At 36.3% G+C, this 24,690-nt stretch overlaps 1 protein-coding gene across 1 annotated transcript in view; it reads left to right on the top strand.

Annotated features, from left to right (window-relative positions):
• The window catches only part of CACUL1 (CDK2 associated cullin domain 1), a 42,576-nt gene extending 22,667 nt beyond the window's left edge, over positions 1 to 19,909 (top strand). Inside the window, exons 5-9 of the mRNA XM_062580573.1 lie at positions 1,515 to 1,617; positions 10,052 to 10,141; positions 13,521 to 13,659; positions 14,636 to 14,679; positions 16,318 to 19,909. Of these exons, the coding sequence (XP_062436557.1) occupies positions 1,515 to 1,617; positions 10,052 to 10,141; positions 13,521 to 13,659; positions 14,636 to 14,679; positions 16,318 to 16,358 (417 nt within the window). The 3' untranslated portion in view covers positions 16,359 to 19,909. The remainder of the gene's footprint in view (positions 1 to 1,514; positions 1,618 to 10,051; positions 10,142 to 13,520; positions 13,660 to 14,635; positions 14,680 to 16,317) is intronic.
• Positions 19,910 to 24,690: the final 4,781 nt, after the last annotated feature.

The raw sequence follows: 24,690 nt of genomic DNA on the forward strand, positions 1-24,690 counted from the left end.
GTGGAGGCCCGTATCTTTAGGCAACCTGTTCTAATGTACAACCACTTTTTTTTAATGAATTTCTGTTGCAAAGATAATTAACCCTTGACAAGAAAATATTAAAAATGAAGTTAGTCTTTTTCTCACAATGTAAGTAGCTCTGTCTGTAGAGTCTTTCCTTCAATATCTTTACAAAGAACAGGCCCAGATGAGGGGGAAACAACTGAGCCCTTTATTAAAGGCTATATAGTAGGGTAGCTAAAATGAGAACTGGCAATGGGAAGTTGCTAAATTTTTTAAAAATCTTATTTTTGTTCATTGCTGCAAAGGAAACCTAAGCTTTGATGGGGTATGATTCAACCCTAAGAATGCCTTTGTTTTAACAGGTTTGGTTTTTATTAAAAATAAAATAACAGCAGTTGATGCTGAATACTTTCTTTGAATATGTACATGATTTCTGAATGGCAAGTTTATTATAATAGGTTTGTAGTTTTGGTAATGGCTAAGAGTATGCGTTTGAGGAAAAAAAATAAAGATTGTTCTAATAGCTTTTTGAGGGTGTATTCTATTTGTTTAAATTCCTCAATGCTTCAGAAGAAGACTCAATTTAAATTATGAGAAGCTTTTTTCCCTTAAACTCCTCTTTACAACCAATAAATCTGTTCCAGATAATCAAAAATAATGTACCAGCACACTTAAGTTGATCTGTTACTATGTCTAGTTAACTTTTTATTATATATCTTGTCCAAATGAAGTCAATATGTCTGTTTGTACATCAGTATTGTAAAGATAGCAGACAGCTATTTATTTCAGTATCTAAAACCCACCTATGAATGAAATGTAGACAGGAAATCTTGCTATTTATTGCAGACTTGGAATTGAGGAATAACATGAAATATAATATTATGTTTAAAACTCCTCAAGGAATCAACCAATAGAATTTCCTCTGAGGAGTGAAGAAAAGAATTTATTATTAATGCCAAATGGGTCGAGGTAATAAAATTCTAAAAATTTTAGCATAGTTCAATTTTGTATAACTTTGTATATATCACTGATTTCTGCAATTGTTTTAATTTATTTTGACTCTTGATCCTCTGAGGTTGTCAATGAAGCACAAAAGCAGCTAGCTCTACTGATGATTTATTATTGCAATATACCTGTTTTAATGACTTAATCATTTTTAGACACTAGTAAAATGTTTATTTTGTTATAAACATGATGTCCTATTTTGGTATTATAGTGTTCATGAAGTTCTAAAATGAAGTGTATTCCCATAGGCCTTCTAGGCATATTTCTTTTTGTTAACTCAAAGTATGTAAGTAGTTTCATTAGTATGAACAGTAGCATGTGCATTCATAATTCTAAATACGTTTTTATTGCATAGAACAATTCTGAACAACAAAAATGCAGTTACGAAGTAGAGCGCTTTACATGTCAAATAATTTGTTTTAAAATTTTGAACTGCTTTTACTCAGGGGAAAGCGTTTACCTAATTTATGAAAACCAAATGTAAAAGCTTCTGTCTGTCTTTCCAGAATAAATTTTACATAGAAACCAAGCTTAACAGAGACTTAAAAGATGACCTTATAAAGCTGTTTACGGACCATGTTGCAGAAAAGCACATTTACAACCTAATGCGTAAGTAAACTTACTGACTTTTTCTTAAATTGAGAGTCTGGAAAGCTGCCATTTTTTCAGGTATTGTAGAAATCCACAGCAAATAGGGAGAAAATGACAAATGGCTAGTAGACTTAAAAATACATTCCTTTACAAGGCATATTGAGGAAGGCTGGCTTTTTTCTGTTTTGTTTTTAGTTACTGGTAAAAAAATGTTTTGAAGTTGAGCCTTTGTTACAACATATGCATTTTCTTTTATTCTGTGTGAAAGAGTATGGCACACTTCAGCTGTGTTTTTTAGCATGATTTTCTATGAAGTCATGGTTGCCCCTGTATGTTGGAGAAGCAGTGTATAAGAATATGGCATGGTCAGAGAATGATGATACAGGATATTGTCATGCTGTACTATAGAATTCCCAACTAGTTAGTGAATTGCCTAATATTGACAGCCCTTTCTCTGTAAAGCTGAAGGAGTAATGCAAATAAAATATGCTTAGTGATAAGCTTCCCTTTAAGTGTTCGTGTAGTTAACTCCGTGTGGTGAACCTCTGTGCTTGCCTGCAGCCCTGCTGACATCAGTGTGTGTTCGGGTAGGCATAGGGATCTTGGTATTGGCAGAGTTATTCTTAGAGAGGACAAATAGCAAAGGCTGAGGTAATCAGTCTTGGAGTTTAAATTGGAGAATGTTTGCACTAGTGACGGGCAGTTTACTAACACCTTGGCAATACTGCAATGGTAGGTGCTTTATGCAGTATGATAGTTCTTCAGAACTGTATGGAATTCATTATCTAGCCTTACACCCTACATTGTGGTATGCTGGCCCTGCTGAGTCTCTGTTTTCATCCAGCTTCCCCGCATCTCTTTTCTGAAGCAGTTGCTATCTGTATGCAATACAGAGACCAAGTTAAGGTGTATTTCTCTTCTCTTTCTATTTAGGTGGTAATGCTCTGTTTTCTTCAGTGAAAGGCTAGAGGAAGGTGGCTTTGTGGTTTTGGGGTCACTGTGAACCTGGGCATCCTGGGAGAGAAATGAGTGAACAAGATTTATGTCCTGGGGTTAGGGAATCTTGTGCTCTGGAAGAATGGGAAATGATGATTTCTAGTAACAACTTGTTTCTGTCATCTGGAAAACCTCCTAACAGCTTTTAGCCTTGTAGCAGATCAAGTCACCAAGAAAAGAGCAGGAGAACAAGAAATGGCAACCTGTGGAGCTGATGCTTTACTTTATGCTAGAGAGATTTAAGAATGTCATGAAATGTGGTAATGTATGCCTATCACAAGACCTCAATTTAATTGTATGTGCATGTTCTAGGCAGTGAAAAAGTGTATATTAATGAGAAAACAAAAGTCCTATATAGTCAGATTCTTAGGATATTAGTATCTTCAGAACTGTCTTGCTATATAATTCATTTTCTGTGACTTGTTATTATGATAATCAAATAGGAATTATAAAGTTGTAATGAAAGGAAAAGTACTGTGATGTGAGGGAAAAAAATTCTGGTATCTCCTACTTTTCCCTACCTGTGTGGTGGTTGCAGAAATCAAAAGAAAAATACATTGAACTAATAAAGCTGCTGCCTGCTTTGTTGCTATATATGGTGAGCACTGTTAACCTTTTGGATTTCATTTCAGTCTTACTTTCACTTCTTAAAACTAAGTTGTTTAGCATATGTTTTACTCTAAAGACTTTTATGAACTGTTAACTGTGATTTAATTTTGTTAGATCTTAGATAATGGTGCCTTTAAAATAAGTAGAAGTATGTCTAAATAAATGTCTAAACTTGCTAATTAGGAAATTCGGTTATTTACTGGAAAATAATTGAAGATGCATGGCGTGTGGTGTAGTACTGCAGAAGTCCTGGGAAAGCTGTAGTATTGTATTGTCTTCTGTCTTTCTCACGTATTCTTTTAGCTTACTGAATAGATGTGGATTTATTAATTTCATTTTCAGAAGTGTAAGGGCTATAGGAAAACAGTATATATATCTGGGTGTGTTTATACCTTTACTTATGGGTATACTCTTCCATTATGTGAGATACTATTTTCTGATACTTGAATGTAGATTTGGTTCAGCAGAAAGGTGTATTGTGGGGAAAAAGATTAAGGCTTTGAGTAGATGTGCTTAGGAAATTAGTCATTGAATTTTTAGTTTATGTACAAAAATGGAGTTCTTGGATGTCTCTTAGAGATGTAGCTGCCACTTCAGCATGAAGAAACGTGCTCTCCACTCCACATATTAGAAAAAAAAATCAGTTTAATCAGTTTGAGAACTAGAGTTAGAGGGAAAGAATAACATCTATTTTTGCTCTGGAAACTTGTTAGTATGTTTTTTCATGCACCGAGACTTCTGTTTATAGAATCTTATCATTCTGTCAAAGCCTGGAAGCTGGCATTTCTTTTTGAAGTTGTATTCAGGAAGGACTATAATTACATTTCAAATTCACTTGATTTAAGAAGATGTTCCTACTCCATTTAAAACAACCAGTCAAAAGATGACTAGCAGATAGGGAAAGTGAAGCACTGATTTCTTAGTGTTCGATCTTGCTCAAACTTCTACTGGTTAAAAAGGCCCCAATCCTTGTGCTGGTTAGTTGAAGGTAGGAAGATGCAAAATGAGCTCTGGATACCAAGTTTTTTTTGTGGGAGAATTTGTCTGAACAAAACGACAAAAAAAAAGGACAGTATCTGTGAACAAGGCTGAGAATTCTTTATTCGCAGTATTGTGTAAGTGAACTTGACTTGGGCAAACTTGTCCAACTTTTTGGACAGAGGAAATTAAAAAAAAAAGTATGTTAATATCTAGAGTGCTTCTGAGCTGTTAAATACTATTGAAAATTATACGGTACGCAGATGTACAAACACAGTCATGTTTATGTGAAATACATGCTTGCACGTATTTGTCAAGTTGATGCTCATCAAAAGAAAGTAGACCCATATGAAATAATATGAAGTAGACCCCATATGAACATAACCTAATTATTTTCCTTGTAAAGCCTAAAGCTGGCGCTTGCTGGTAAGGAGGTTTAGGAGAACTTACTCTGTGTAAAACTACTTAACTAAATATAACAAGCAAAGATGCAGCATCTTACTTAGAAGAGCTTCCGAAATACGAAAAGATGCAGATAATACCTACTTGCCATTGAGGAAGTGGTGGTGGAGAATGCTGTCCTTGTTCCTGCATGAGACTACTGCAAAAAGTAAAATTTGAAAAATACAGCTTTTCTGTCCTTGTGCAGTCACTGTCTTTTCTAGTAGGATAGACCTGGGTTTTCTGACATATAATCTCAGTGCCATGGAAACATCCTGCTTGTGTGGTTTTTTTTGTGTTTAGAAGAATGTTAAATTTTATGAACTTTAAGTGTCTTTAGTGATGAAAATAAATTAACAGGTCCTGAAACTCATAATTCTTGGTGTTTGCAGTAGATAAAAATCAGTGGTAGAGAGTGGTTTATGAGTAACAACTGTTTTTATCTTTTTGGAGATCAACAGCTTTGTGCCCAAAGCAAATTTACTTTTAAACCTTAATAAACAAGTGAATAACAGTGTACTGTTGCTGCTGCTTGTGGATGGATCAATTGGTTTTCAGTTACAAGAGTTAGCAATTACGTCTGTTCTCTTCCTAGAAGCTAGAGAAAGGAAGTTGAGCATTAGGCTGTAGCCCTGCTCTGGGAGGTTTTTGCAACATCTTGGTATTGAGAAGCAACAATAACTTAAACTGGTCACAAAGGTGAGGAGGGATTTAGAGACGGAATCTGAAGAAAATAATTTTTCTTATTCTTTGTTAAGAGCAGTAGTATTCTCTCCCTGTTGTGGGTGGTGGGGGACTAGGTTATATCAAACTGCTTACTTATGGCACTTCCAACTACATGGTAGTGTTAGCGCATCATTTTGATACTTCAGTTATTTCTACCTGTGTGTGCTTGTGTGCACTTATTAGCGTTTTTTCTTCCCTTTCATGTTAGTGTTTTGCATTCAGAAGTGGCTTCTGTTCTTGTAAAAATATAAACCTGTGCTAAGGAACTAAGCTTTGTTTAAACTGTGCAGTTACTATAATTCTATTGTTATTATTGTGCATTTGTGTATATCTCCATTCTTACCATTGTGTAAGGACTCAAATTCTGTGGAAATGTAAAAATGATTATTCTGCAAATTCCCATGAGTTCAGAGGAATAGTACAAATATTGGAGTTAAGTACTAAAGAGTTCATACATTGGGATTAAGTTTTCTCTAATGAATTTATTTTATTTTGTAGCTTTGTTACACATATCAGTTCTACTTCTGTTTAGCTCTTTTTGGTTTTATTCTGCTTCACTCTGCCCTATCTCTGCAAATACTGCAGATGGAGTTGTCTGGAAGTAGGTAGAAGGAGTCCTCATAGCTTCTCTGTTGCAGTCTTTAATTATTCTAGAGAGACTTGAGTGAAATTGCTAATTAATGCCTTTAGTTGTGAAAGTTTTTGGAGTTGCTTTTATTGTGAATATGTTTTACACTTTTTTAAAGTGTTGAATAATTATGTTTTTGAGCATATCTGCCTTAACCCATACTGGTATATGATTTGTTAAAATATTTTATTCTGAAGTTCTACTTGATCACCACAAGAGAAGAAAAATCTTGTGAGCCTACATGCAGAAGTTTCACTGTTTGCCCAGAAAAAAATACATTTTTGCCAAGCAAAATAACTCTGCTTTGAAAGGAATTTTAAAGGATAGGAAAAGAACCTTAGAATAGTGAACTCTTAGTTCTGGCAAGTAAATCTTGGGTTATGAACCAATGAACTTGTATTGTCTGTTGTCTAGAGCATATTGTCTACTCCTCTTGTAATTACTGGAGTTCTTTATCTTGCCTCAAGTACCCCACTGTAATTATGAAGTAGCTTAAACCTTCATTAAGGAATAATCTACTACAGTATTACTATGGAGTAATAGAATACACTTGGTTACTGCAGAGTACCTGAAGTGCTGCAGGTTCATATCTGAGTGACTCCAGTATGGTTCATCCACCTGTTCCTCCAGTATCCTGAGGCAATTACGGGTATTGTCTTACTTCAGTTTAACAATATTTTAAATCATCTTACAGCTTTCTGCATTCAAAGCATTTCATCATGGGAACCCACATTTCTATTCTTTGATTCTGCCATGGGTTATTTTCAAAGCTATTTGCGGTTAATTAAATCTCTTGCATATTGGTTACTTGTGAAGTAAAATTGCATTTTGCAAACTAAACATTGTGGAGGTGGTCAGATAGTATCATGTCTATTATTACCACTGTTGTTCACCTGAGATTTTATTTTGTTCTGCCTTGCCCTGGCCTATTGGTGTAAGTGCTGCAGGCAGAGCTGTTTAGAAATAGGTAGAAGGAGTCTACGTAGCTTCTGTTGTAGACTCGCATTAAAAAAGTAAGAGCCTAAACTTTATGAATTGCAGGTATTTTGTAAATATAAGATTGTAAAACTAACTTCTGTGTCTGTAACAGCTGCGCCAGCTCTTATTCTTTCTCGGCTTTCAGATGATGCTCTGTTTAAAAAGTAATATTGGATTGAAAGTTTGGGTAGGAATTCGTTAGGTTTCATTGCAAAATTGAGGATGACTTTGTGAATGAGTTACATCCATTTTATATTTACATCTTTGTCTATAAAACTGAGTTGAGATTTCCAAATACAGAGAGATTTGGAGTCCTGTTCATTTCTATGGGAATCCTTCTGAAAATACATCTCCTACAGCGACATTATTCGTCCTTTAGATATTGATATCTAGCTTTTGGAAAAAATATAGGCTGGATTACAATTTGTATTGTAGGGTTTAATGAATTAAATATTATTTTTTTATCTGGTTGAGAAACAACAGGAAATACATGCCATTACTTTGTTATATTATTGTTGAGTATAGTACTGTTGTGTTTGTATGCATGACTGTAAATCAGGAGTGGGCGATTTACACTTGCATTATAGCATGTGGTGTAAGGTGCTTGCCAAGACCAGAGAAGTGTTGACCTGTCACACTGCAACAGACTGATGAAGAAGATAACTTCTGTACTAAGAGGATTGATCTCCAGGTGAATTCTTTCACTGATCTTGTTCATGAAATTAGTTTCTACCTGGGGTATGGTCAACAATCTAGAATAAAAAAAATTACTGATCATTTGACTTATCACAAATACATCTATTCACAGGTGATCTAATAGGATCATAGTGAAATTGAGTTTCATAGGTGAAAATTAGCTTCAGAAGAAAACTAGAGAGAAATACTGCATGTTTGTACTAGTGAATTATCCTTGATTATTATATTAAACTATTACTTACGCAAATAATTCTGCCATCCAGCAGCACTTTGAACATATTAAGGGACTGCTTGTGGGGTGTGTGTACAGGTTGCAGTGCTGGCTTTCACCAGTTGAAAGAAAAGAGGAACATGTTGCACACCTGGCATGTCTGTAATACATGAGACGTATCTGAGAGGAATGAGGTTGGGAGACAATCTAGAGGACTCTAAGCCTCTTAGAAACTCTTCTGTGATCCATATATACCATAAAATACAACTTTCATTTGTCTCTGCCACCTACTTTTCTGTATTATTTTTCAAAAAGTGAATTGTAGGGTGACAGTATAAGTAAAGGCATGGTCAAGGTATGTGCATCTTGTTTCAGATTTCAGCTGAAATGGATGGAATGCATCTGCCCTGAAGTTTCTCATTTACTCGAAGGATATAAATAGTTACATGTGTAACTGTAGCTGTGGGGTAGCTTGCTTTAAAGCTTGAATTTGTCCCCCAAGCAGTTCTGAGTGGCTTTTTTCTCCCACAGTATGTACTGTCCATGTACAAGTATATCAAATAGCTTCTGAAATATTTTTAAATTGCTTTTACTGGCTATAACCTGGACATTACTGGAGAGTGCAGTTCTCAGTTTACCAGTAATAACTGAGGTAGCTATGTTAATCCAACTGTTTCTTAGAATTTTTTAAAATTTTAATGTTCAAGTGACTTAACTCCAGGTTTTGTGGTCTATATTACTGCTTAGACTTACTCTGTTTTAAGTTGTTATGTGTATATAGAATGAGCGTAATAGAACATGTTAGAGTATGATAGAAAATATGAATAACAAATTTACAATTCTTTGGCCATTTTAGAGATCTTTTGGTGAGACTTGTATTGAAGTTGCTATAGTTTAATTAAAAACATGATAATTTATGGATTATGTATTATATCTATATATCTACCTTGTAAAGCCTTCTCTCTTCAGTTTTACAAATTGGACCTTTCTTAGCTGTTTTAAGAACAGTGTTTAGGGAAGAGGCTGTAAATGAGTCATTACAAATCAAATCATAGGCTCTTAGCATTTCAGGGCTTCAACTGTGGAAGGACCCTTTTAAGATGAAGTTATCTGTAAACTAAATTATCTATAACAGTTATATTTAGCTGCTTTAACTTGGATTGAGAGATTAGAGAAGAATTGTTTTCTTGGTCAGTCTCCCTATTTTGTGAGCTGCTTTACCCAGTTTCAGGGTAATATGCAAGAGTTGTCCTTTTTATGGTAAGTGCCATAGTGGCAGATGCCAAAGATAGAACTGGAGAAGCTCTGGAGTTGGGGAAGGAAAAAAAAAGTATCCATACTGCAAGCAGAAGAGATATGCCTTTTAGATAGAATGGTAACAGTCATTTCTCCTTTATATAGTAGGTTATATAATGCACGAATCCTTTGTAGAAAACTAAAAACTGAGAAGCAGCAGCTGGAGTAACTTTACTCATTTCTTTGTTTTTTTATGATACCTGAGCCTTTAGCCTGGCTTAAATTTAATTTGAGGTTTGTGCATATATATGAATTATAAAATAGACAAATACAATCTGCTGCTACTAACAGGTTTTTCCACAAGACACAGATGCATTATTGATATGTTTACTACAGATGATACCAAGAATGAATTAGAAATGTTCTTTCTTGTTTGAAGAACAAACAACTTTTTCTTATTTGATTTCATATTCATTTTCATACTTACTTGTACTTCATTCATAGATCTTCAGTCCAGCCTCCGTTTTATGAAAAAGATATTAAATACCATCATGCAAGGATTTGTGCCTGTTGGTGCTTACCACAGCAGTGTTCATAGTGAGAGACTACTTCTAAAAATAAATTGTTTACTTCAGTTCTGTGTTGAATACTTAAAAAGCTTTTGCTTGTTTGTTTTTATATCCTTAAAGGTCCAGATACCTAACTGAAAAAGGATGAAAATAACTTATTTCACATTTTTATTATGCATAATTTGAATAGGATACTCTTACATAAGGTCATCTTTTATTACTCCTGAATGAAGCTGTCAGTCAGTTACCTGGCTGTTTCCTTTGTGAGAACATCAGATAACAGAAAAAGTAGAACTAATGAGTTTCTTTTACTCAAAACTATATGTATAGGAACCTTTCTTTTTGACTAAGATGATGGCTAATTATGTCTCAATTTTATTTCAGCTTTACTTTTGGAAGCTCAGTCAACACCGTTTCAAATAACTCCTTCAACCATGGCAAATATTGTGAAAGGCCTGTATACACTAAGACCAGGTAAAAAAGAAAAATCTTTAGGAGTAGCTCATACTATGGTTCTAAAATGTTTCCCTAAATATGTAGTCACCATGTTATGTGTATTTAAAAAAAGAAAAAAAAAAGATGCTGTCCATCATAATGTTTAGCTGTACTGTGTAATGGCCCTGACTGCTTACTGCCCATCTCTGTGACTTGTACAAGGTGGAATGATGTCCACATGGATATAATTCATCTTACTAAAAACAAAACAAACAAACCCCCAAAGCCAAACGAACACCCCCCCCCCCCCCCAAAAAAAAAAAAACCCACCTCAACTCTGAAGGTGACAGGGAAGCATAATTCTTGTGCTTTATACACATAAGGAAAGAAGGCTATTTAATGAGTCAGTCGTGGCAGAAATTTAGAAGTGGAACTAATGAAATGCTGAGAGTTCTATTGCAAATAGTCCTTCAGAAGGCCTGATCTTGACATGAAATAAATGGCTTTGTTCTGTGAAACCATTATTTCGTTGATACTGTTTCATGGAAGAGCTTAGTTCCTGAGTACATCATAGGCAACTTGTCCAACAATAATTGCATTGACAGGAAGCCCATCATGTAGATTTTAATCAATTTTGTACTGAAAACTTTGTTTTGAGGTTTGGAGACTTGAGTAGAACTCTAGACTGTATTAGAAAAGAATTTAGCAGTGCAGGAAGTGTTTAAAATACCCACAGATAAACGGTGCCTGAAGTTTGCTATGGACTTGATTTTTGTGCTTAAATGGCAGTTCACATTTTTTTTTAAGCAAAGTGCAAAATAACATATGAACCACTTTTCTGCAATTGAAGGTGACTGGATTTCATATTTCTAACGCAGCACTCTTATATGTTGTAAGTCATGCCTGAGGAATATGGAAGGCTTCCAAAATACTACTTGTTTCTTTTTCCATTTGTCTTCTGAATTTGAAGGTTTAATTTTGGAAAGTCTTTCTTTATAACTTTGGGAATTAGTAATATAGACTAAAAAAATGTATTAATTCAAGTTCTGGGCTTTTGGTGCAAATGCTCAAATATTGTCCAGCAAGATTTCCAGAAAAATCAGGAGTTAGTGTTGCCTACTCTGAACATGTCTTCTTTTTAAGTGCTTCAGCCAGATATCCATCAGGATTGGAGTTCATATTTTGCTAGACAAATTTTATCTTCTGTGTAGTGTTTTTGAATGTTGCATGCAAAATAAGCATTCAGATAAGTTTAAGAGCAAGTTTGATTTATGTGCAGGTGATGATTAGGGTTTGTATGGTCAATTTTAGAACAAACTTCTGAAGAATAGCTGTCTTCTATGAATAAAGCAGACTATTAAAGCGGAGTATAGCAGTTCAATGTATTACATGCACTGTGGTCAGACAGCTTTTATTTTTTTAATTTTAAATGAACAATCTTTCAGCAAAGCTAATGATTGTTGTTTGAAGGAGAGAAAAAAGAAAGAAAATAAAGAACTTTAACATCATTCAAACAAAAGGAGCACAGGAAACACTTCTGTTATTAAAAAAAAAAAAAAAAAAAAAAAAAAAAAAGGTGTTCTTTGGTGCTGGTCCTTGAGAAGTAATTCTGAAACAATTACAGCAAGAGTTTGTCTAAGGTAGTGGTTCTCAAACTTTTGGAGTGCCTCTTCCTTACTCCTCTCTCTTTTACCCACGTTATGTATACTGTGCTGCATTTCTTGTTCAGTGGGACATGTTCCTTTTTATGTATCATGGAAATAGAGGACTAAATGGAGAACCATGGAAATAAAGCAGAAAATCTGGTCACTGAGAGGTGTCTGGGGGATTGGACCAGCATTGGGAAGCCTTTTCTTAGACAACATAGCAGAAGAAGCTATGCTGATGCTTGTGGTAGCCATAGGCTTTCTCTTCTGTTGTCTGCATTGCATTCTCAGAGCATTCCTAAGCATGGCTGCAGTCTCCATGCCTCTCCCTGACTAATCCTATCTTCCGAGAAATTCTGTTATTCTCTCCAGTGACACCCTACTAATACTTCCTTCAAGGGTACTTCAGAAGCATGAGTCTAGGAGACTATGGAGCAATCTCAGAGGTGGGAAGATACTGAGTAACTTTCCACAGTAAGTTTCCACACAGTCTACGATGGTGTCACACTGAAACACAGAAACCTAAGCTTCAAGAACAACATTTGTCTAAAAATACTTATACAGAACAATGAGGTGGGAAGAGTAACAGGACTAACTGGAGAGGAGCAAAAAGGGTAATGGCAATGGAGAGTTTTGCAACTCTTTTAAAAATGTTCTCCCTGTCGGCTGAGCTTGGGGAGCCCAGAGCAGCTCTCTTCAGCAGGCTCATAGAAATGTGCAATCGATCTCTTTAGAAACTATCCTCTCATTTTTCTTTCCCTTTAGGAATACAGCTATTAGAGGATTTCTTTATTAGAATGTTTGGCTGCAGTTTAAAACTTTTCTTTATTGATAAAGAACTTGTGAAATACTAACCTGACTCATAAGCTCTCACAGGCTAAGGAGTAAATTCTCCAGGACTGTCTGATCTTTTTAATACTGGAGTGTGGACTCCAGTTACGATATGTCTCAGCAGAATACTCTCCAGGAATTCAATGTTTACTAATCCTAATGTTTACTTGTCAAAGTAGAGGTTATTGGAGCTTGGTTTACCTCAACCAGTAACCATACCCTGGAACTGGATAAAAACTTGCTGTGTGCCTTAGTGGATATACTTAAAAGCATCCCTTTTTTCCATGTGAAGAGGAGGTTCTGACTCAGCATCCCTGAGGAAACTGTTTCAGATGATCTGATTGTTAAGGTATATTGGCTTAGTGGTTGTGTGTATCCTTGGGATTGTTTAGCTTCGTAATGTCATAATTGAGGTTATCTGCATGGGTTTATTGTGAGGCACAACAAGAAACGACTTTCACCTTAACGACAAGGAGGGCAATAAAAAAAAATCTAAATCTAGATGTAGACATCTGATTTTAACAGTCTGAATTCTACTTTTAAGACTTGGATTCTGAGGTCTAAGTGTCTAGTGAAATATTGAGAATGGTGTCCAGATTCTTTACACTTTAACCTTGTTTATGTTCGTATAAAAGGTGTGGATAGTTACTGTTATGAACTAATAGCATTTCATATGTGCTGTGGGAAATGACTACAAAAGTGAAAGACTTCAAAGAATGCGTCCTACAATTACATAGCTTTAATACCAATGGTGATGCATACTTTTGATGGGAAAGCTCTTAAATAAACATACCTGTGATTTTTGCCTGATATATATAATTCAGGATCCTAAAAGTTATTTTAAATTAGATCAAAAGTGCTAATTCTTTTCAGAATATAAATTTTTTACAAAAAAACCCTCTTCCACGTTTTATTTTTTGTCGTTTTCGCTCTTCTTACAGAATGGGTACAGATGGCACCAGCTTTATTTTCAAAATTCATCCCAAACATTCTACCCCCTGCTGTGGAATCTGAGCTTCAGGAATATGCTGCTCAAGACCAGAAACTTCAAAGAGAGCTTATGCAGAATGGATTTACTAGGTAATAATTATTAGCCTTCAACAGCAGTTGTTCTGGACAGTGTTGAAACTGTAAAAATGTATGCACCTAGAAATATTGAGAAATGTTTTGAGTTAATCGACACAATCATTCTTTCAGCCTTGTACCTAGGCCGTTTATTTTCTATAAAATGATAGTTTGATAATTTTTTTATGATGTTTCTGAAAATGTCAGTTGATTGCTTCTCCCTGTCCCCAGAACTAATTAAAACAGTGCAATTGACTGTTGTAAATTTATTATTTATTTTTAGTATTTATTGTAAAAGGACATTCCTTTTCTGAGTGGGTCTTGATTTGGGGGGAAAAAAAAGAGCAAACAATAGAAGGGATAGCAGAAAATGTTCTTTAGCTATACTGTTTGCACAGAACTGTGCCTATTGCTGTCTGGTCTTTTACTGATCTGTCTAGGCAGAAGCACAGCACTTTTGCCACAACACTGTACTATGTTTATAGTAGCCTGATAAACCAAGATCAGGCTGGGGAAGCTACCGTGCTGTTTCTGCTATACTTATTTCTGCATGAAAAAAAAACTTCCGTCTTTGCTGTCAACAATGGAATAGAGAGAATTGGGTCCCATAGTTTGAACACGTGCCTGATATGGGTATGGTAAATCTTAAACCTGCTACTGGATTCCATGCTCTAGTTTCACTTAAAGGTAATCTCTTTCTTTTTACAAAATCTGGTAAATAAGTGAGCTTCAAAATTGTACTACTGATCCAAATGAAAATGCTTTTGTAGACTCACCATTTGTAAAGTAGGAAAGAGAGGAAACTGCTTTTGTTCATTGACTTTCTGTAGAGAGAACTTTCTTTGGATAGATTTGTATGTAAAGTAAGGCATTGAAAACAAAGCCATAAAAACGTGGGCTGAGAAGAGCAGTGCTTTTGTCCTGAGAAGTAAGTTTGAGACAGTTTGAAACTGAGTAGACATATAATATCTATCTTTCTGCTGTTCTGTAGGGGTGACCAATCACGCAAGAGAGCTGGAGAAGAGTTAACTTACAGTACGTATGAATCTTGTACTCTAGTATTTTATTAGCTCTGGTTATAGTTTGTGCCAGAAAGCAAGAAGAGATGGACTATTTTTGTGCATGTGTTTCTCTAGCTGGTATTCCTCTTGAACTGTCCTACTTATATTTTATTGCAAATCTAATTTCCTTTCATAGAATGATTGACCTCACAGGCAGCTTAGAAGCAGTAGTCTTGGCTTTATTTCTTAATGAGGATTTTATTTCTTTTAGTAAGGATTTTGACAGTCTTGCCTGACAATTGCATAAGTGTGCCAAGGAAACATAGGCTCAGCTGTAACTAGATAGTTGCAGAACTGTCTAGTAGAGTATTCTCAGAGCAGTAAGCAGAGCTTCTTCTGTTAAATTGAGGGATGTCAGATGGTCACTGTCAGATGTGGCTCTGCAGGGGTACAATAATCAGAATTTATGAACAAATTTGGAAAAGAATAATGTGGGTGCACACTGAATATGAATTCTGCCCCTGCCTTTTAGTGTGCTGTGGCCTGTTGCAGATTGGGCATACAAGTAATGATGGGCCTTTGGGTTTTGGAGGAGAGAAGCAGGTGTCAAATGCAGCTAGCTGTCTGCTGATGTAACCACTAGCATTCTGAGTAATAGTACGCACTTCAGGTGCAGAGCCTGGCTGACTCTGCAAGGCTTCTGCAGCCGCCTTTTAAGGTAGAAAGATACCCTAGCTACTGAGGTTTTGATGCTGTGATGCTTGTGCTTCATTTAAGCACACAGCTGAAGTCTTAAGGAAAGGGCATGATTGCCCAAAGTCTTTACCTAGTCTGTATACACATATAGGCAATGAAATGATGAGCCAGTCCACCTCTGGTCTAAATTACTCTTTGCTTATTTTTGTACATAGAGTAGAAAGTTTAGAGAGGTTGTACTTACCACTTGGAATGGTCAACTATGTCTTTAATATAAAAAATAACCTGAGTTGAGATACTAAAAGCCACAATTTGATTACAAATGTTCAAGAGTCTTGCAGCAGGGAAATTCTCTTCCAATTGTAGATAAAATTTGTTGCTGCAGGTTTAACTGTGAGGCTCTTCACTTTGTTATTTTCTTAATTCCTCTGATAAAATTTGGAGATGGGTGCGGAATGAGGAGAGTGATATTTTCATTCCCAATTGGCTGCTCTATTCCAGAGATCCCTAACTGGTGTGCATTCACAACCAGTCCATCAAGAATCGGTGACTATTTTCTACGCTGAGTAAACAGTTTACACAGGAGAAAATCTAGTCCCATATATTCTAGGTCAGGATTTAGAAATAAGGTCCTGATAGCTTTTCATTAAGTAGCCATGGGAGTTGAATAATGGTGTCTGTTCTGGTGCTATTGTTGATTTCAGTTCACTTTATTGCATTCTTTCTGCCTATTTTTCTATGGTGCTTTAAGCATGATCACTTTATATCCTTCTCTAAAATGTCATACGGCATTGAGCTCTTACTACAATTTGAAATAAATGAATGACTGTTTAATTGATACATCAGCTTCAGTTTACATTGTTAATGTTTTGCAGGTAATGTTGTTTTTAGGATTGTTGAGGGGGGTGGGGGACAAAGGACATGGAGTGCAAGTTTAATGTGAGAGAATTTCTTCAACTTTTTTATATAATTTCAGATGGCTCATCAGCTTGTGCAAGCTCCAGGGGGTACAGATAGTGAATATACTGGATCAGCTTCTAATCCTAGCCAGAACAGACACTGGAGGAGCACAGGTGGTATCCGGAGCCTCCTTTGGCAACTGCTGATACTCGAGCTCTGATACGAACTATGCCTCGAAGAAGAGTTTTGGACTTTCTTCTTTATATAATAAAATGTCAGTTGCTGCTACAATTGGGATGACTTTGAAAGACGTGATTCCTTGGTCTAGTCTCTCAATAAGTTCTTGTTCTGCAATTTTATGAGGAACACACCTTGAGAAACAATCCTTTCAAAGTGGAAATGGGCAGCCGAAATCAGCAGCTTCCAAAAGTATTAGAATGGAAGAATCTTTTTTGCACTCTTTTCTTAATATTAAGAACATTCTTAAAACTAGTTAACACATCAGTGTATTAGTTTTTAAACTTTAAGGTATTTTCTGGAGCTTTTACTTAATAATAATAAAGTTTCATTATTTTGCAGTATTTGTTCATTAGTACAAAAATGCTATCACCTTTTAAGAGTTGGTCCCATATAAATATATTTTCTGTCAGGGAGTTTTAAATTTTTTTAGCCTGTTTTTTTGTAACTTCCTCTGTTTTAAAATCTGTTTTCCTGTATGTTTGTACTCTGTGCCTTCAGCTTGTGCACTTTGCAACTTTATAGACCATATTTTGTTATTGCAAAATATGTTCCTGAGGGAAAACTTCTGATGTGAACAAACATGCTGCAAAGTCACGCTTTTCTCTTACATCAGTAGGAAATGAATTTAGGAAGCAAAGATGAAAAGTTGAATTTACGACTGTTGCTAACAGTGACTTGGTGGTTTGTCGCTTTTTATTTTTCATATATATTGATGTTTAATACTGGGACCAACTCTTGTAGAATCCCCCTCATTAACTTTTCATTGGCTTCCATAATTGCAATAGATTAAGATGTGAATTCTAGATGGAATGAAATGCTAAGATGTGTTTTATACCGTGTTGTATAAAAAAAAACTGTCATAGCTAAATTTTTTAGGATGGATTGTGGGTAAGATTTTCCAGTCTAGTAGGTCTACAAAGTATCTCCATCAGCCCAAAGCAGACTTGCACCTCATTGTCGGAGGATGATGGTACCTGTCCGAGATCACTTTGTGGCTCCTGTGCCATTTCTCTTGTTTAGGGGATGTGATGGGAAGGTGATAGTAGATGCAGTCAGGGTATCACCACATTGAATTGCAAGAGACGCACAACAGAAAGAACAAGTTATAAATGTGGCGTAATGCATCCATATGTACCCGTCACCCTCCCTGCTTTCCAGTCTTGCATGAACTCAGCTGGGATGCAGTTGAGGAGACTGAGATCGGTAGATCTGGCCCTATGGTCTGAATCTCAATCATTATGACATAGGTTTTAATCTGTAGTATGGCTGATGCAGCTCATTTATGAGGGGAGAAATGTACTTGAAAGAGCAGCTTGACTACAGATTTTTTATTAACTGGTGACTATGGATTTATTTTTTTTATCAGCTTTATTTACAAAGAGAAATGAGCTTTCTGAAGTGAAGCAGAAGTTTATTCAGTTTTGTCTCACATAACTCTTATGCCTGCATTAAACACACACACACTCTCTCTCTCTCTCTCTCTCTCTCTCTCTCTCTCACTCACTCTTTATGCTTGTATGAGTTCATTACAAAATGCAGGAAAAAGACAAAAAAAATAGATGCGGCAGGGACAAAACTTCTTTCTACTTTGTAGCTTGACTTTGTGTAAATGAATTTAATTCTATCAGTTTCACATCAATCACTTAGGCAATGCCTTCAGTTTGGAGGCTGGGAGGAAAAAGAAAGGGGGAGGGGGATGAGAATGAAAAGGATACTGTTGTGATCAACAGAGTCCAGTCTGATTACCTATATATTTCTTTGCATATTTGCAAAGCCTATTTAATTTTGGCAGTTTTTTTCTTTTTAAATTAAAAATTAATACTTCAGTGGGTTTTTTCTTTGTAGAACAATGGCAGCAATCTGATCTCATACCTATTAGTAGAAAACAGAACCACTCTTAGTAGGAATTTTCAAATATTCTTAGTGTTTGTTCCAACTTTGTTCCAAGCTACTTCAGTAGAAGCAGAATTAGGCTAAAACTGTGGGGCTTTAAATCCAGCTCAACTCAAAGGAAAAGTTAATGCTAACAGGGAATAAATACTGATTTGCCATCTTCTATTTTTTTTTAGTCATTTTTGGCTTTAAACAAAAATGAAACCTCTGACAGTGTCCCTAGCTTTTTAATTTAATCTGTGTGCTGAGATGACAATATTCTTGAGTTAAGAATAGATGCAGTAACCTAATTTTGTTAAAGTTTGTTTACGACTTCATTACAATTCTAGTTCACATAATAGAGTATACAATCTTTGTCAGCTTTATCAAGTGATCACAATTCTTTCTATTTTTAAAATGATTTTACTAGTTTGAGTTTGTAAATAATGTGTAGGTCTTTTGTCACATGTTTGAGGCAAGGGTTTTAACATTCACTTTACACTGCATTATATTTGGACACAAACTTCTAGAACAATAATGCCATCAAAGGTAAAGCATTCCTGTTAGTGTGGTTCACTTACCCACTATGAATAGTGCTTGAATGCTTTTCAGTCATATGTAGCATTTTCACTTGGCCATGAAACACAAGACATCTGTTTGTAAAGCGCTGTATTATGTTGTAAACTTGGCATCAAACATTCTGTATTTTTTGGCATTATTAACATAATGCTGAAAGACTGTTTATCTGTCTAAGATTTTATCATTGTGACTGAGCATGAAACAGTACAGCATAATATACTAAATTATTTTCTCTATAAACTTGCATTTTACTTACAGTAAAACTAACTTGGCCAATTTAAACATTGGTGCTGTAAAGCCATGACTACAAACAGCATGATCCTAATTACACTATTTGATTTACCCCAATGACCTGTGGTAAATTTATTGCATCTGTAGCTTACTCTGTTAAGATTAAGCAGTAAAGTTGGTTATACAATGGGTGTCCTCTTTATGTTGCATTGATTCTATAGCCAAACTTGCTACATTAAAATATTTTTGGATGAATTTTATTTCTTGCTTTTGAAAATATAAATACTCAACAGTATAAATACATTTCAACTTGTACTGCTGACTACCTTGTTTCTGGGAAATTGTCACTGTGTGGCCAAGGTGATCTTTGATGCAGGAAGATGATGGACATTCTATGTAGATAAGCACTCAACTCCTGCACAGTTGGATCTCCTTGCTGCCTTTATGCAGTTTTTGAGGAAGTGTTTAAATGAATACTTTTCTTGAAAGTTTTTTGACTCCTGTTGTTTGATAGAAATGTGATCAGCAAGATTCATCCCTTTAGCAGAATCACTTTGAATAGAGTGCAGTGCTTAGTATTTATACCCATTTTAATTTTCCTAGACATGATTATTTCCCTTGTGCAGGTAAATAAAACCACAGAAGCAATATTTTGAGTGATTAAAAAATGTTTCTCATGTATGCTATGACAAACCCAGTGAAAGAACTGTTCTGTAGAACTATAGAATAAAAAAACCTCCTGCTTGGATTTGACTCTTGTCCTCAAAGCAGATCCAGCTGAGAGAAAACATGTTTTGGTGCCTTCACAGGCACTCATCTAGAGGGCACCTGCTTCAGCCTACAGTGAGCAAGTTAAAACACTTTGGGGATTATAGTTCTAGCCAGTTATCTTCCCTTTCCTGTGTACCAGAACTGCCTTGAATGTTTGATTTCTGCATGATCTGCCCTCGATTCCACACAGTTCAGCTTTAGACAAACAAGTGTTATGAGATGTTGCTTGGTCTGAAGGAGCATGTGAGTGCCTGTTGGCTTTTAAGGGGAGCAGCAAGTATCATCCTTTTTGGAGAAGCATTGTGACACTGAGATTCCCTCCCCCCCCCCCACCTCTGAACTGAAGAACAGAATCTATTGTCCATCATAGTACAAATTCAAATTTTGAACTCATTAAGATGGAAGAGTGGATGCATTGGAATACAGCAGAGTACAGAGATAGCAAAATGGAACACAACTGTAGGTCAAGTTTCAGCCTACTTTGCTGAGTAACTGCTATATTTTATCAGGACAAACTTGAAGATGCTGTAAGGAGAACTGTAATGAGGAAGCAATGTGGGAAGTGTGAAGCCAATCTACCCAATCAGATGTAGCAAGTTGTGTGGAAACTAGACATCTGTTCTTGCTTCTCCCTACTATGCCCCCAGATACTGGTATGAAGACCCCTAACTGCAGCAGGGAAGGGCTGCCCAGCAAACTGTAACCACCATCTCTTATGTCTTGATTCCACTTTGTCAGTAGGGTACTGTGTAGAAAGTAGAAAAGCAGTTGTGAGTGAGGGGTGCTCATTCCTCTCTCTTTAGGTAAGCATAGGCATGTACTTAAGAGAGTGCTGTAGGTCTTAGTTACTGTTAAAGTGGTGTCTAAGAGAACAGTGTTTAAAAGCCCTAATGAGGTAAAGTTACTTGCAGGCTTCAGATTTTTTGGTTCTATTTATTCTCTGTATACTATTCATAAAAAGACAAGGAGGAGCGATTCCCAGCTCTGCTGGTAGGCATATCTCTGTATTCTGGTAACATTGGTTGGGATTTTTGTGCCTGAGAGTTTCCTATTAGTTCTGTCTCTCACTTCCTGAGAGCTCCTCCTCCAAGCAAAGCTTTTAAGAGTTCTGATGGCACAAAACTCTACTGTTTGCCTGAAAGCATACTAGCCTTCTCTGTTCTATGATACATGAATGTATCTTTGGTGGAGAGGATCACTTGACTGGATTGACAGGATCCTACCTTAGAAACTCAGTTGTCTGAATTATTGTGGCTCCCAGGCCTTCCCTAATGGAAATAGCATTAAAAACAAACTGAGAATCAGGTCCACTGTTACAGGCTTAATGTTTCTCTCTGCTAGGTTCTTCTCTGCCTAGCCTCCTCTCGTTAGCTGTTTCCTGCTCTAAATCTTGTCTAATCTTAACAACTTGGTGCTCAAGCGCATGGAAAAGAGAGAAAATCAATGAAGGCACTCATGTCTATAAAACATCAGTGCCATGAAAAAAAAGCAACAAATATGCTGTGTGAGGTCAGACAACAGGTAAATGTGCCTCAGTAGTGTGAGGTGCACCCTTCTCTGTGCCATTCCTGTGGCTGAGTGCAACAGTGGGGAGGGTGCAATCCTGCGGCACAGTTGCTTTGCTAGACTGCTGTGTGCAAATCACATCAGTGCTGTAGCACGTACTCATGTCCTAGCCTGTAGATCTCAGGAAAGAGTCTGATTTCAGTCTGTACCTATTTGTGCCTTTTGTGAGAGGAAGAGAACTCTGAGTAATATTTCATCTTTTGTCTCTACATAAAGTAGAGAAGATAATCTGGGAATAGAATTAGGAATTTTTCTCTCTGGACCTTTCTCTTGAAATATTCTTTGACTGGTAGAGGAGAAGGATCTTTTCTCCTTCTAGGAAGCGGTTTATGAGTCATCTGTCTCAGATTTTGACTGCTGATCTCTAAGGCAGCCTGATGCAAGAGGATCAACCATATTGAGGGTACTATGATTCGAGCACTGCAAGATTATAATTCTGGATTTATTCTAGGATAAATAATAATCTTTTGGTAGGCTTGCAAACTTCAGATAAAAAGTAACAATCACAGAAGACTTGTAGCAGGGGTGGGCTTCTTCTGGTAGGTGTCATTCTCCTAACAATTACAGTACAGATGACTTTTGTCCTATAGGACAGTACTTTTTATGCTATAAATAGTTGTGATATTGGTTTAACAACTTATTTTCTATATCAGTGAAGTCTGTTAACAGAATAAGTTAATAGAATCTAAATTTCATCTTTATCATCACTTAAGTACACTAGATTTGAGAGGGGAGCGCAGTAATGTGCGAGAGGAAGTCTTGACTTCTATCAGAATGTGCAGAAGATGTAACGGATTGCTGAAACAGACTACCTGATCATGGCCTCAGAAGCTCTCTGACAAAGTGCTTTGTACTTTACCAGAGGGGGTGGAAGGATTAAATTCATTTGTCTCAGCTTGAATGACTGGTTTAAGAGGACTCCAAAATTTCATATAAGTATCCAGATATCCTGTCTGGCTTTCTCTCCATCTGTCCCTGGGATGTTCCAGATTGACTTGGTTAGTGTTTCTGTTTCTGAGCTTCTACTAACTGATTTAGTTAACAGAACAGAGAAGCTGATTCCTCTACTGATGACATCAAAATGAATTTAATAATAGTGCTAATCGTCTCTTTAGTGTTGTTTTTCAACTAATCGTTCCTTAAAACAAACTGTTGTCATTTCTGAGGTGACCTAGGTTATCACTAGTTTCTGTTGCCAGATAGCAGGTAATTTGTTTGTTAGCATTGTGCTCCATTTGCCTTCTATCAGCAAGGGAGACAGTTTTGTACAAAGAAAATTCAGAAATGAAAGTCTCAGTAGATGTTACCCTATGCATGAGGTGCTTTGTCAGGATAAGAGTTATCTGTTTAAGGTACAACAAGATAAGTATGGGTAGGAATTTACTACCAAAGAGGTAATAGAGGTAGGTGGTGCATATGATTAGGTTTGTGATGCTATCCCACAGACACATTTAGCGACTGTAAATTAGTCTGTGAGCATATAATTAAAATGTGTATATACACAGTTAGCTTCCATGGAATAGCTGATGTACTGCAAATTCGCATCTTCACAGTAACTTGTTCCTGTACCAGATATGGCTAAGCAATGACATATACCTCACATTGTAGTGGGTCAAGGCATAAGATGTTAAGAGTACTTTTTCATTAAGATGTCTGACATTAAATTCTTTATGTAGTCAATGTGAAGCAAAAGACTTCTCCAGCAGGTACCACACGGTACTTACTTGAAGATTTAAAGATTTTTTTTTTGGGGGGGGGAGGTCTCTGTATTCTGGCATGTTGCTAGTCAGGGACTGCTGGTGCTTGAAACCTTTTCACTGAAAGAGCTGGAAGCAGAACTTGCCAGACAGAGCTTGTTTTACCTCTGCAAGAAGGTAGAAAGAAAACAGGCCTGTTTGTTGCTCTTAGAGGAGTGTTGTGTTTTTCTCCAATGCATAGGTGTCTACCATTTCCCAGTTGCTTGTATAATACAAATTATTCAAGGCACGTGATCTTAACTGCTGCAAGCTTGAAGTTCGCTTTAAATTACACATGTAAAGTGTGTGCTCTGTGTAGTAATCACATGGGTGTTTTACTGTTATATCTTGGTAATAGCCACGATTGTCTTAGCTACTGCTGTGTTTTCATAATGGGCATATTAAGTCTGTTAGAATCAGTGCTAGGCAGAATTCACCCAAGCTATTGAACTTTAGTATTCCTTTAAAATACAGAGGTGCATCATACCTGATGATGGTCTTATCAATAAGCTCATTATCCTATTTCTTCCCTTAATTACAGCTTCTGAGAACATATTCTAGTGATTAATGCTTTCCAGTTACTGCTTCCATCTTCTATTTCAGAGAATGTCATAGTTGCTGAGTACAGATAAGCAAGAGACAGAAACCCATGAGGTAAAGGGAATTCTTCATGCATACCTCTGCTTCATGCTTCTCTCCAGAGATGTGCAATACTGGGCACAAAATCATTGACATAAATCTTTCACCTGATTCATGTTATGGCATAATAATCTGTTTTGTTCTTTATTTCTTTTCTAATAATTCCTAGCATTGATTTTGACTTTTCTTAATTGTCATGGCATTCTGAGCTAACATTTTCACAGAGCTAGCTATTATAATCTCAATGTGTCATTTGTGGGTAATAATGACTCAGAGATCCTCCTTGCATAAGTAAAATTAGCATTGTGTTTTCCCAGTGCATCTTTTTATCAATGTAGACTTAATCTGGAGCTCTTACTCTGCTACTTAAAGTAATAGAATTCTTTGCAGTCAATTCTCATCTGTACTTCTCTTGATGATTTAGTATGTGAACTTTATATTTCACTGTTCACCTCCTTTTCAGCTTTTTATGAATATGGCAATTAAAATGATCCACATCACAGAGCTTTTTGGGGATTCCATTTGTGTCCTCTCCTTGTGAGAACTGTCAGTTAATCCTCCTCTTTATAGCATTCAAATGGCATATTTTTCACATAGACAACCTTCCCCATTATCTCTCAGTAGCTTCTTTTCTTTAAAAGCTTTTAGTGAGGGAGCTCACTAAATGCCTTGTGGAAGTATTAATAGACTGTAGCAAAAGATCTCACTTGCCGCATACTGTGGGTGAATTGCCCTACTGTAACTTGATTACACCTGTTGTCATAGGAAGTCATGAAACCATGCTATAAACTACTGAAACAAGCCCTCATCATTCA

Source organism: Rhea pennata, chromosome 7 (genome assembly GCF_028389875.1).
Source record: "Rhea pennata isolate bPtePen1 chromosome 7, bPtePen1.pri, whole genome shotgun sequence".
NCBI lineage: Eukaryota > Metazoa > Chordata > Aves > Rheiformes > Rheidae > Rhea > Rhea pennata.